Here is a 13352-nt window from a genome sequence, read left to right as displayed (position 1 = left end):
TGCAAGGACTCCGTGTTTTACAGAACGTAAAAGCTATAATATGACGTTTTGTCTTTTCATTTTAAAATCATATTCTATCTAGCTTTTTTTTTTTTATTAAAGCATATTATTATTGATTTTCAGATATTAAGACATACATTTTGACACACACACACAAAATAAATGAAATGAAAGGTAGAATACAAAAACAAAGAAAGATCCCACCCTCCACCCCGGTAGAAAACCACCCCGTGGTCTCAGAAATCCAGTCCCCCACCCACCTCTTCACAATCAGGGCTTGATGTTTATTTTTCAATTAATATATATATATATATATATATATTTTTACCATTTTGTGCATTTAACTAAAGAAAGAAAAGCTCAAAGAGGGTAGTTAACGTTTTAAATTATTTCATGAAGTTCTGGCAGCATTACGTTACAATCTGGCTCTTCTTATCAGCGTTTGAGCAGATGTTACACACCCTATACATGGGAACCATTAATCACACGGGACCATACTACTTGTCATCTGTTAAGGATGTTCTAAACATATACAAATGGATGTATAGACATGCTGATAGAAGATAGAAATGAGACAGATAAACACACTTCAGGTCACATGGCAGCACATTTAATAAATACAGTGTGTGGAACCTTAAATTACCCACAATCCAATACCTTCGGTTGTGCGTCAAACTTTGGTACAAACTTTACATTCAACTCGGTCAAAGTCTCCTGAGCATTATTCAATCAAAAGATAGTTACAACATAACACAGGGTAATAGATGGCAATGATTTATGACACACTTGGAAACTATCACCTGCGACTCATCAGTGCTGGTAAGTAATTTGATGTAAGCAAAGACTGGAATTCAATTTGAACCTTTAGCTTTCATTCACTCGTCTCAAGTCTTTGCCAACGCCTTAAAAAATAGATATGGAACATAAGAATATAAAAAAAATATTCAAAAAGCTGCCCAATCAACCGTGACTCTGATAAGAATTGTAAAATAGAGGATCTGTTGATTTGCTGTAATTCAAACCATTACTTTATAAACAAAGTAGCAAATTCATTGACTACATTTCAATTAAATTAAAATGTTAATAAGTGGTTACAACAATAATATTTTTTTTTAACGTAGCGAACACTACTTCACAAATGAGTACAGAATTTAAATGTAATTTTATGACACACATAAGTTGTACATTATTCTTAATAAATGTGTCCCAAACGACACATTTTGAGATTTCTACATGATGATCAGTAAAAATGATACTTAACCCGTGTGTTATCTCTGGGTCAAGGTGACGCAAAGGCACCAAAGTTTGAGGTATCCAAAGATAACGCAAGGGTTAATTGAATTTACTCCGGACCAACTTTTGTTCTTCATATTTCAAATGAAACCTGGTGATTTGGTTTGAGATTTTCCGACAAAGTTCCTTTACACATTCATAGTCATAAGTTTGGACAAACATCTATACAGAGAAGTTCTCTTTTGTCTATTCTTTCCTTTTAGCAGCACTCTTTATTTAACACAACACTATTAATAAAACCCTTCCTCGGCACAATTCAGTTTCCTATCATGATCAATTGAGTAAAAAATGAGTGCACAGTCACAGTAGTTCAAAATATTGTTATAAAAAGGACAAAGACATATTGCAATCACCTCAGTACCTGAATACGTATTGATAAAATACTTCTGAGAACCGCTTGAGTAGATTCTAGGATGAAATCAGATTGTTGAAAAAGCTAATTTTTAGGTATTGAAAAATAAGTATCAGGAATTAAAACATGACATACTAAATGTTTGAAAATAAATGTGGATCGAGAATATCACAAGAATGGAAATGACGAGAATAGATAGTACAGAGTGTACTTTAGTAGTTTCTCTGTTGTGTTTTTGAACTCAAGAACATCGAGCTACACTTGTGTGTGTACCTCACTAAAGGAGCAGGAGTGAAAGGTCTTCCACCTGATTGACAGCACTAGAGTTCACTGAACTTCACACTTGGTGACTCAAAACTTAGCTGACCAGAAGCAATATCGAAAGCTCTGGATTTTTCGGCTGCTCGCTGGCATCAATGGCTCCGAGTACTTCTGACATTGGTGTCCAGGCATAAACATCAAGGTCTGTGTTGGGCTGAGTGGTCGGCCGCCGGGTCAGTGCTGGTAGTGTGGGAGAGAAATGTGCTGGTAGTTGCTGTGGGGAGCAGGGTAGAGGAGCTCTGGGGTCTGGGGGTTCAGGCCGGTGCAGAGAGGTTCATGGTTGCTCAGCACGGAGGTCAGGTATTTGGCATCTTCCGTCAGCTGCTTCACCTCCTTCCTGAGAGCTTCATTCTGCTTCTCCAGGTTCTCACTCTCCTGCGAAAAAAAGCAAAACGTAAGAGAAAAAAGAGATAAAACAAACCATTTGAGTTTTACATCCTACACAGAGAAATTTTCATGAGGACAACTTTTGATAGACACAGACCCAACTAAACTGAATACAATTTTGATTTTGGTTGGTTAATTGTTTTGTTTAATTAGTTGAATCGACGAGTAGATTAAAACAGTTTAAAGAGTGTAAAAGTATAGAAAACAACAGGCTCATCACAGACTTGTTTTGGTTGATACAGAATTGGAAACAACTCTTGCATCTTTACCTGAAAAAAGTTACCAGAAATTAGCAATTAGCATCACCACTTCTTTAGTTAGTAGTGCTGGTTCAGTAGGTGCTTTTTTTATTTCCCTTTTTTTTTAATTGTTGTGTATTTAACAGAACTGGTTTGAAAGCCATACTTTTACACCACCAAAGATCAAGTAATAACTCATAAAAGTGTTTGATTAACATCTACATGTTTCTCACTGCTGTGGGCAAAACCTTCAACTGAGTCACCGTAAAGGTCATCTGTGAGTGCAAGCGTGATCTTTACCAGTCCAGAGTAGTTTTGGGCAAACCCCATCTCTGGCGTCATTGTGCTAAATTCAGCCCACTGACTTCAGACGCTTAGAAGAAGTGTCGACCTTTCCGCCCACGTGCAAACAACAAGAAAACTACTACTCATGAAACAGGAAACTAGATTGGTGTCATTGAGAGGGAAATTTCACCTTGTTTATCTTCACAGACCGTACTAGATAAACCACACACTCTGGTCTGCGGTCCACCGGAGTTCTCTGTGACTCAAGTTTAAATGGAAGAAATAGATCAGTTCTTATGAAGAGCAGATATAAAAACTCCAAGATGAAGAAGTTTCCATAAAGTCGCAGCTAATATGTGTTCATTCTGAGTAAACAACATTAAAAAGTTGGGTTAAACCAACTCTGTCTTCCACAACAATCTTCAAATGAATAAAATAAAAGAAGAATAATTAATAATAAATTCCATTTTGTCAATGCATCAGTCGAAACACTATTAACTTTATACTATATGTGGTGCCTGCATTATTTTGACAAAAATAGATGAAAAATAACATTAACAAATGTAGTTTTGTTTAAGTTTGTAGTTATTAAGTTATTAGTTGTCATCAAGCAGCTAAGGCGTCAGAATCAGAAAACTTCTATTGCCAGTGATGTAAACAGAACACAGGAAGTTGTTGTGGTGGCGTTACAGAATATCAAATTTAAATAATACCAATCTAATAAAAAGACATTCATAAAATAAAATACAATAAGTTAAAAAAGAGACATTACCGTTAGATTGCATTAAAATAAATAATGAATGGTAATGTCTCTTCTTTTTTTAAAAAAAGGAAAGAAAATGTATCATTATTTGATGTTCTTACTTTAATGACTCATAAAAGCTTGATCTTATTCTGTGACTAACATGAGGCACCTTATCTAGGTGACATATTGTTTGGCTTTTATCAAAAAGCGTTGCCCTAAATCAAAACTGCCAAATCTGGCCGACCATTTTAAGTGGTTGGCTCCCATCAAAGAGGATTAAAGTGACCAAAATTCAATAATTTTCATTATTTTCAGAGTAATCTGTTCCTTTTTAAAATTGTAGGCAAAAATGTTTGTTCAATTCCAAATCCATTTACCTTCATACTGTCTGTAATGTCCCTCGATGGGAAGAATTGCTCCGGAAAAAATAAGTCTATATTTTACGCTCGTTTTTGGCAGACGTATCTCGTCGAGGCTTCAAAACAAGTTGGACATTACAGACGAGCAGTATGAAGGTATATGGAGGTTTTTTTAGAGGAAGTTTGTCAACTGAGCTCCAGTCGTTTCATTTAAATAGACATTTTTGTCTTTAAGAAACAGATTAATCTGAAAACAACCATCACTATCACTTTAATGTCCATGTTGAGATGGTGACCTATAAAGATGCTAGTGTTTAAGATAAGCAACGGAATGTAGCTTATTGTTGTCAACGATTATACAGAGGCTTAATTATATTATATTATGATGATAAAAAACAATATCACAAACAGACTCATCCTTACTATTACGGAAAGTTTGGTAAATATACATTTTGTCCCGTCCATGGCTTAAGAGTGTTCGTCACAAGAGTGTTTGTGTTTGACTCATGTGTCAGCCAAATAAAAAACCCTCAACTGCATTGACTGACGCTTCACATTAGTAGCTTTGCATTGGTCAGTGTCGTCGTGTGTTCAAAGCTGAAGTTTGTCCGAACCAAACTGAATCAATTGTTGTTGAGCTAAAAAGAAACAAAGATCGTACAGTGTCCTCTCTAATAATGTTCAGAATGGTGTGAGTGAGATGTTAATTTATTCCTGAAGGCTCAGTGTGCAGCTGCTACAGCCATGACACATCGCCACATGGTCACGGAGGAATCTGTAAATAGAGGTCCATCTGAAGTTGGTTTAATATTTTAGTTATAGTTCAATTTCATTTAACTAAACAGCGTTGGTGAAATTGAATTTATAAGTTGTGTAATGTGTGTATGAGGCGAGCATAATTTCAGGATATTAACAAACTGTGAATTTTTGGTAAAAATGGCATCTTTTCATCGACGCCAAGCGACCTGAGTCAGACAACGAAAGTATCAAGCATTTCAGGATTTTAGCCGAGAGACGTCAGAGTAACATTTTTCTGAATTCATCTTCTCAAACTTACTTACTTACTTCATCAGGATTGGGCTTGAAGAAATCTTTTAAATATGTTAAAAACATATGTTTTCATTTTAGAATATTGAATACAAAAATACTAACATTTTAATGTTGTAATATCTTTGAAATAACAATATATTAAAAAATAATTAATAAATCAAAATAAGTAAATATGTTTCAATGCTTCAGGCACTTGTATTCATCTGATATTCTTTCTCAAATTCAACACACAAACACCATATGTCTTGGAAAAACAATGACAATTTAAGAATTAGTATTATCACCATGTCAGAGTTATATGAGTTTTTTTATTTTGGTTGTGGTTTTAGAAATGGTGTGTATTTATCTTAAGAAATAATGATGTCAAATAAAATACATCATTTCAAATTTGAAGTTACACAGTGGGGCAATGGTTAGCACAACCAAGTCAGTTTTGCTTCCCAGGTGGTGACCTTTCTGTGGGAAGTTTGTATGTTCTCCCCATGTTGTGTGGGTTTACTACGGGAACTCCAGTTTCCTCCCACAGTCCAAAAACATACAGAGGTTTATTGAGAACTTGGGGGACTTGTCTATAGGTAGACATGGTGACAACCATAAGGGATTGAGTAGAACATTAATGAAACAAAATTATTAAGAAATTTAAGTTTCTATAAAACCAATCTATTCATGTTTGTCTTTGTTTAATTTACAAATGTTAAACTGGCCTTAGGACCATTTGGGGATATGATCTGATTCCATGAGTCTCTGACATGAATGAGGTACATTTAAAGTATCAGCCCATTAGAATAACACGCTGTGCTTCATGGTTGTTATTGTGTTTATAAGTGACTTTTCTTGACTCTGCATTGTAAGTGTTCACTGTCTACTGTCCTGAAAGCTGTTTCTCCTCGCGTTCCCCTCTGGAGGTCACGGAGCGGCTGCTCCAGGCCAGCATTTGAAAAAGACTATGATGCCAGGCTGCTGCTTCTCTTAAGAGGAAGACCCGAGGAAGATGTGACCCAATGTGACCCTTTAACTGTTCTCAGACACCACTTCATCAGTTCATGGCACCTCTGAACATGTGATTTATGTGTGAAACATGAAGATCCGTGTCATTGTCTCACCAAGTGAAGACTGTCGGCTTTCAGTGTTTGCTTCATCCTGCTCTTCTGAGCCGCGATCCTGTTCTTCTCTCTCCTCATCACCTTCTTCATGTCGTCCGAGGAGCTCTGGAAAAGAGTCGGGATGTTACACCTGGATGACGCGGAAGCTTCAGCAGTGAATAAGTCAACGTCATGACTTGAAGAAAATTCGAAATAGCTGATATATAAGACTTGAAAGATCCATTTATATGAAGTCAGTTATAGATGTTATCTCTTAAAATGCTATTGGAGTTAAACAGGCTTTTATTTTCACTGTAAACCGATAGTGAAGCCTATTAGAGGGCAGAGCATGTATGACATGCAAGTAATAGTTACCCTCGCATTTAATTGATTTTCTTTCCTATCTGAATTGGCCCCCGTCTTACTAGGCAAACATAAGGTTGTACGGGAAATGACTGGATCGTCATATATTAATAAATAGGTTATAGGAATCCCATAAAGTCCTCCAACAGTTTTACTTCTACTCAGTCAATTGCAACTTTATGCTAATCAAACCTTAGCATAATAATTATTTCTATTACTTCTCACACTCTTCTTTTTCTTTCAATATTTTCAAGGGTCACCAAAGCAAGTCAGCCACCTCCACCTCAACCTATCCCGAGAGTAAATCATTATTATCCAGAATAGAACTTTTACTCTAGTAGTACTTACATCATGGATCAAATGTAAATTTCTACTTAGTGAAAAGTCCACATCTGTTTCAACTGTTTCAACGTTTTCCCCTGCAATTTTTAACATCGATCATCTCTGTTTGCATCCTTCATAGGTCAAGATAAAATCTGTATTTATTTTCAATTTCAGCCAATCATGTTGTGGGCCACCTAATGGAACCTGGTGGGACAGATTTGGTCCTCGGACAATGAGTGTGACACGTTTGCTCTGGCTCTAATTTTGTTCTATTGATTATCACTGTCTGAAATTATGTTTGTGTCAAAAAAGATTTGTATTTTCTCTGTTGTAGCATTAGCCTTTGACTCTTGATACTTAAAGAAGCTAGTTTCAGTCAAGTTTACTAAAACAGTGACATGTGATTTTTTTTTACTTGTTTTTTTGGACATAACAGAACAATTTTCATCATGAATCTCTATCGAAGTTTAAAGCTGTTCCTTCAGGTGTTTTCAGACATTTATTCTTAAACAATTACAATCTTAAAACGTTAATATTCACCTGCTTGAGCCAGAATAGTGAACACACTGATAGTGTTAGCTAGCAGAAGCTAACATGAGGCCATTGATGTTACAAACATGTCAGTAAGAAAAACAACATGTCCAATGTTGCTTCAAAACACACTAATGTCTAAAGCCTAATGTTGGAGGTGACTCACTGTCGGGCGCCGTCGCCGGGCTGCGTGTGAAGCTTCTGGCAGTTTGTCCCGACTCAACGTTTCACCTAAACCATCGCCACACACCCTCTTTCATGTCCTGGTTACTTAATATCAAGAGATGACACATCAAGTTGTTGGTTATTCAGCCATAAAATCTTGTCCCACACTTAAGCAGCTACTTGGTTTTCATGCTACTTGCTTCAAGTTTCTCACTTTTGACAGTTCGGTTTTAGCCATTGCTAATTTTTTGTATCACCGCAAAACCGATGCATTATTTATGTTTTCTGAATGTTATCTGAAGAGGCATGACTAGTTAGGCTATAATGGAGGAGGATGAATTGATGTGACAAACTCTGTTGGGAAATTCCTAAAAAAAAAAAGAAAAAGGGAAGAAGATTGAGACGAATTAAACGTGACCAAATTGATTTTTTTTTTCATACCTGAATTTTTAAGTTTTACTCTCCAAGGGCCTCTTACTTCTCTTGAATAAAATATCCTTTTTCTGAGAGCAATAGATAGATAGATGGAACTGTATTGATCCCTCAGTAGGTCTCTTTCTGGAAATTGTTTAATAAAAAGTATAAGAAATATAATTTAATAAGAGGAATAAACATCTGATCACAAGACAATCTGATGATACAATTTTATTTTTTGTATAATAAAGATACATATATTTTCTTTTAATAACATTTCCTTTGATATACATACAGGTATATGTGATTTATTAAATACTGCAGAAAAGAAGCAAAATAGATGTCATGCCCTTGATATGTTGTCTATTTTCCCCCTTAAAAAAAAAAAAAAGATAAAAGCAATTTGAGAAATAAATGAACATTGCAAAGTTCACACTTAAACACACCCTAAACCTTTTCGTCTGTGGAGATCAACCAAAGTGGATTTCCTGTCCACAAGCTAAGTAAATATTGGACCAAGTTGTAAAAGAATGTTGTTGTTTTTTTTGGTTTATTTGAAACAACTGTTGACAGTTGTAAAGCTAAATCTTCTTAGCACGTTGAGCTAGGAAGCTACAAGCTACATGCTACATGCTACAGCAGCTAAATAAAATCCAAACAACAGAACCAAAGTTGAGAAAATACGTTTAAATAGACAATTTTATGTTTTGATTAAGAATAACTTTAAAAAATATATATATATGACAATTTGCACAAATGTTGCTCCATAAATATATATTTTAATAAATCACAACACTACTACTGTACTGTTTTTTTGTTTTTTTTTATGTTTTTGTTGTAAATCCCGCCATCTTCTCCTACATGATGAGTAACATTTGAAACTGTGACGTGGAAAAGGAACAGAAAGAGAGACAAGAGATGCTGGAAGAAAACACTCGAGTCACGTCGAGTGTGTGTGAAAGAGTGTGTGTTAAGAAGAGTGTGAAGTGTGTGTGAGGAGAGAGAACACTCACCAGTCTGCGTCCAGGTGAAGGTGTCTTGTTGTAACTCGTGTCGTTGCTGTCAGAACCTTCAGCCATCGCCGACCTCGACGACTGACACCTGGTCCACTGGTCTTCAGTGTGTCACACACACACAGAGAGAGAGAGAGAGAGAGAGAGAGAGAGAGAGAGAGAGAGTGTGAGAGTGTGTGTGTAAACGACCGAGAAGCGTTTGATGTTTCTTAATGAGTTGAGAGACTTTTCTTTCCCCTCCTTCTCTCTCTCTCTCTCTCTCTCTCTCTCTCTCTCTCACGCACACACGCACGCACACACACACATGTCTCTCGTGTGGCTTCTGGTTCAGATGCTCGTAGGTCGTGTTCGACTGAAAGTCACGTGTCTGGTGGAAAGTTCGTGCCGTTAGGAAAAGTCCAGAAAGATCACACGTCTGTGTTGAAACAAGGTTTCAGATAAAGCGTGGGCTCTTGAGTGAAATATTTAAATTTGAGTCACATTTACAAACAAAAGCAGATGATTTTCGCTTGATGTGGGGAAAGAACGCTTGGATTGATTCGACTTTCGTCTACTGGAAATTATGTTTGAAGAGTAAATTAAAGTAATTCCACAAACTACACGTTTTCTTTTGAAATTTTACTGTGAAAGTTTTTTAAAATGTGTCACATTTCTGCGTTTAAATAGATTTCGGTATATCTACGGTAAAAAAAAAATATATATATATATATATATATATATATATATATAAATGTATGTATACTGTATATCTGTATACACATGTTATTTTTTAAATAAAACATATATATATATACATAAACAAATGAAAAAATATATGAATATATCTGTATACATATGTTGTTTTTAAGAATAAAATATATATATTTATATATATACTCATGTATATTTGTTAGTATTTTATTGTTTTTAAGCATAATTATGCAAAAATCTATTCAATGTGACACAAAGTACCCTTTACCTCTACTACTACACAAACAAGAAAAAAAAATAGAATTACCATTTGAGCTTATTTATATATATATATATAAACACACACACACACTGTATATTTATATGAATACATGTGATCACAGCTGGCTGGAGAAGGAGTGGAGCGAGATATATATATATGTGCATCAATAAAGTCTATCTATCTATCTATCTATCTATCTATCTATCTATCTATCTATCTATCTAGATGTACAGTATTTACAAAGTTTTATATTGAATTATTGCTATCCTCGATCATTTTAAATCAGACAAAAAAAATAGAAAAGTTTATCAATATAGGAACATAAAACATTGATAAACACCAGTTCTGATGCTTAAGTGACAGAAAAAGCTATAACACCTCATAAAATATGTTTCGACATCTTCATCTTGTTATTACATTGTGTTTCGCTACATTCACATTTATATCCATTTTGTTCTTTACAAGATGGCCGCTCAACACCCACTGCAAAATTAAAAGAATATTTTAAATTAGTTGCATTTTCAAATAAAAACAAGAGGGAAATACATATTTATTATACGTTTTATATTCAATAGTGTAATATGGGATAAATGTTGGGAGATTTAATATAAAGACTTCTTCAGTTGCATTAGAATGATGATCGAGAAATTTACTACTAGCTAAATAAACAAATGCTTTTTTTATAAATCAAATTAATTATATTTTAGAAGAAATTCAACAAAATCTAACTAAAATTTTTGCTAAAAAAATGGTGCTATTCAATGTCATGCTAGATTGTATTTGTAATACAAAAGTGTTGCAAATGGGTTCTTTTTACATATAGTTTAGCACTTTTTTTGTTAAAGCAATTGTATAGCTTTTTTTTTTTACTTAACTTTTAGTTCCCCGACACCTACTGCATAAAGTAGAGGTGAGTTTTTTTATCTACTGACTGAAGGACGACCTTTATTTCTCATCTCAAGTTTAGCAAAATTGAGCGAAACATTCCACTAGGTAGTTCCCTTTAATCAAATTGTATTTGTTTGCTTTGTAAATCTGAACAAATACTTGCATCAAATGTTGATCCTTGTAGGAGGAACAGATTATTTAAAGGGCAAATACTGTGAAGAAAAACAACTCTCCTGACTCATGTTTCAAATATTGAAGTATTTCTCTCCAATAGGCAGTAAGTCTCTCATCATGACCATGTTTTGAACCTATTACTTATAAAGTTATATAAAGTTCTCCCCCGTTTGAAATCTCAGCGAATGAGAGGTTACGAGAATGGAGTCGAGTATGACGTTATAATGGCTTGGATCTGTAATCATGCTTTGTTTATAAAACAAATCCATTGGAGGTGGAGACTTCCAGGATTGATGACGTACAGTGACAAACCTTGATGCTTGACCAACCACAGCAGAGTGGGCATGGTTATGGTAAGCAAGATTTAATCTCCAGAAAAATAAAGTGATTTCAGCGGGCGTGGCTTAAGTACATTTTTTTATGTAAATTTATTTGAATGGAAAGAGAGTTTTGTACAAACAGACACATACTGAATACAATAGAGGTCAAAGATCTATTTAAGACACACTTAAATTAACACGTTATCTGTCCTTTAAATGTGATGGCAAATTACCATCTGGATCCACAAATCATTTTAAGAATTTTACATTTTAACAACCTTGAGCTCGTTACCATCCATAATAAATGCTGTTTTATAAAGGTATTAAATTATGAAGATACAATGAACGCAGGGCAATGCAAAAAAAAACATTGTATTTTATGAGCGGCTTTGTTATTGATATTTCTTTGTTCTCTACATCATCTCTAGATTATAAAGGTTGACAGTTACTTAAATTAAGTCTAGAAATCTGAATAAACATCAGATACATATCATTCATGTAGTGAAAATGATTCAAACATTCATTCAGACATTCTGTGTCATTTTTGGAGTTTTCTTTGTTGTGTTCTTCAACCGTTCTGCCGACAGAAGCACGTCATGACACAATGGATTCACTGACAGTCTTTGATAAAGTTAAATATGCAACGCACTGAATGAAAAAAGGCGAGAGAAAAACACACAAAAAAAATCCCACCTCAGGATTCAATCACTATAATTGTTTTCTTTGTTATTTTGAGCAGATTTACACATTTTGAATCAAGCATTCATTCACTTTTAAGTCCAATGCAAATGACTTTTATTCACTTCCAGTGTTCCATGTTTTTTTAAATAGTTTCTAATAGATATAGTCTGTTATTTCATATGAGATTTACTGAATTTTGACTCAAACTTATTTTCTAAATATCCAAGATTCTCTGTGTGTGTATTGTATTTCATGGAGGTTAAGTTCATCTTATTGTACAACTACAAAAAGTAGCAAATAAACAAATGATTTGCCATCATAAGACCTTGGCTCCTGCAAGGGTTTGAATGTCGTCATCTGCCGTCTGTGACGTCCCCTTATAAACAATGTCTTTGTAATAGTCAGGACATGCAAGCGATACAAGGTGGTATAAATCATGGTTTTACTTAAAAATTAAACTTTCATTTTGAAAAACATTGAGTTTGGTATAAGATACTGATGGAATGATGAAGCTTCATGAAACAGTGTCATGTTGTTTAGAGGTCAGTAGGTGGCGCCATCAGTTTAAAAATGATGTGAGGTTTCATTAGAACAGTTGTTCAAAACAAAGGAAACAAAGGAGACCGCCATCTAGTGGACTCTGAAAATAATGACACTGCTTCATGAAGCTTCGTCAGACCATCACTAGGATAAGGCACATCTGAGCAAAGTAGAAAATGAAGTTACTTATCAAGTACAAACTAACACATTTATATTGTATTAAATATATATTATTCATTACTAGGCTCCAAATATTACTATAGCTTTTTTGGTTTAGGATTCTTGTATTTATTGCCTCTTAAAAATATTTGTAATATAGAACATAGAAAAAATTATTTTATCTTTTATATTTTCCCATCCTTTTTTGCTAAATGGCCCCTCACAAAACACTGTATAGAATGTGGACCCTGAAGAAAGTTAATCTCCCAGCAACGGTATAGGTGTGAAATTAAATAATAAAACAATAATAAGAAATAATAATAACAGTCATTTTGATATTTGTTTCTATGTTGGACTTTTAGAAATGACTAAAATGTGTTTATTTAAAATGACTTTGAAACACTTCAATGAACAGTTTTGATCTGAAATACATATATATTTTGTCCAGGGCTCATGAAATGGATCGTTTTTTACAATAATCAAATAGTTCATAGTGGTCTCGAGTGTTTATAAGACAAAAACTCAACAGGTCGTCTTCATTAACGGCTGTTTTTTTTCATTCGAAACAGATCATTGCGTGAAGTAAACTGTTTATGTCAGCATTGGTGGAAAAAAATCAAGTGGGGAGTTAGTATTCGTGGGCATTCCCTTCGTCTTTACTGTGGTTTCGACCAGATCCCCAAGAGACAGAACGTCCCTGGACCAGGCTGATTTA

The 13352-nt window shown here is 34.5% G+C and overlaps 2 protein-coding genes across 2 annotated transcripts in view; one reads left to right on the top strand and one right to left on the bottom strand.

Moving 5' to 3' along the window:
- LOC148067455 (transforming growth factor beta-3 proprotein-like) overlaps positions 1 to 13352 on the top strand; it is a 179205-nt gene that overhangs the window by 55013 nt on the left and 110840 nt on the right. The gene's annotated exons all lie outside the window — the stretch shown is intronic.
- On the bottom strand, positions 592 to 9082 carry batf (basic leucine zipper ATF-like transcription factor). Its single transcript, XM_087805237.1, has 3 exons — positions 8924 to 9082; positions 6135 to 6239; positions 592 to 2341 (listed from the first exon to the last, which is right to left on the bottom strand). The coding sequence occupies exons 1-3, from the start codon at positions 8987 to 8989 to the stop codon at positions 2141 to 2143; spliced, it is 372 nt and encodes a 123-aa protein (XP_087661363.1). The 5' UTR covers positions 8990 to 9082; the 3' UTR covers positions 592 to 2140.

This window comes from Callionymus lyra, chromosome 13 (assembly GCF_982586985.1).
Source record: "Callionymus lyra chromosome 13, fCalLyr1.hap1.1, whole genome shotgun sequence".
Taxonomy (NCBI): domain Eukaryota; kingdom Metazoa; phylum Chordata; class Actinopteri; order Syngnathiformes; family Callionymidae; genus Callionymus; species Callionymus lyra.
This window is presented reverse-complemented; position numbering and strand designations above follow the sequence as displayed.

Bases quoted from the DNA above. Each gene is read 5' to 3' on its own strand.
- batf (XM_087805237.1), bottom strand. From the start codon at position 8,989: ATGGCTGAAGGTTCTGACAGCAACGACACGAGTTACAACAAGACACCT. The intron at 6,240-8,923 runs GTGAGTGTTCTC...ACTCTTTTCCAG, and splicing joins CTTCACCTGGACGCAGACTG to AGCTCCTCGGACGACATGAA. The intron at 2,342-6,134 runs GTGAGACAATGA...TTTTTTTCGCAG, and splicing joins AAGCCGACAGTCTTCACTTG to GAGAGTGAGAACCTGGAGAA.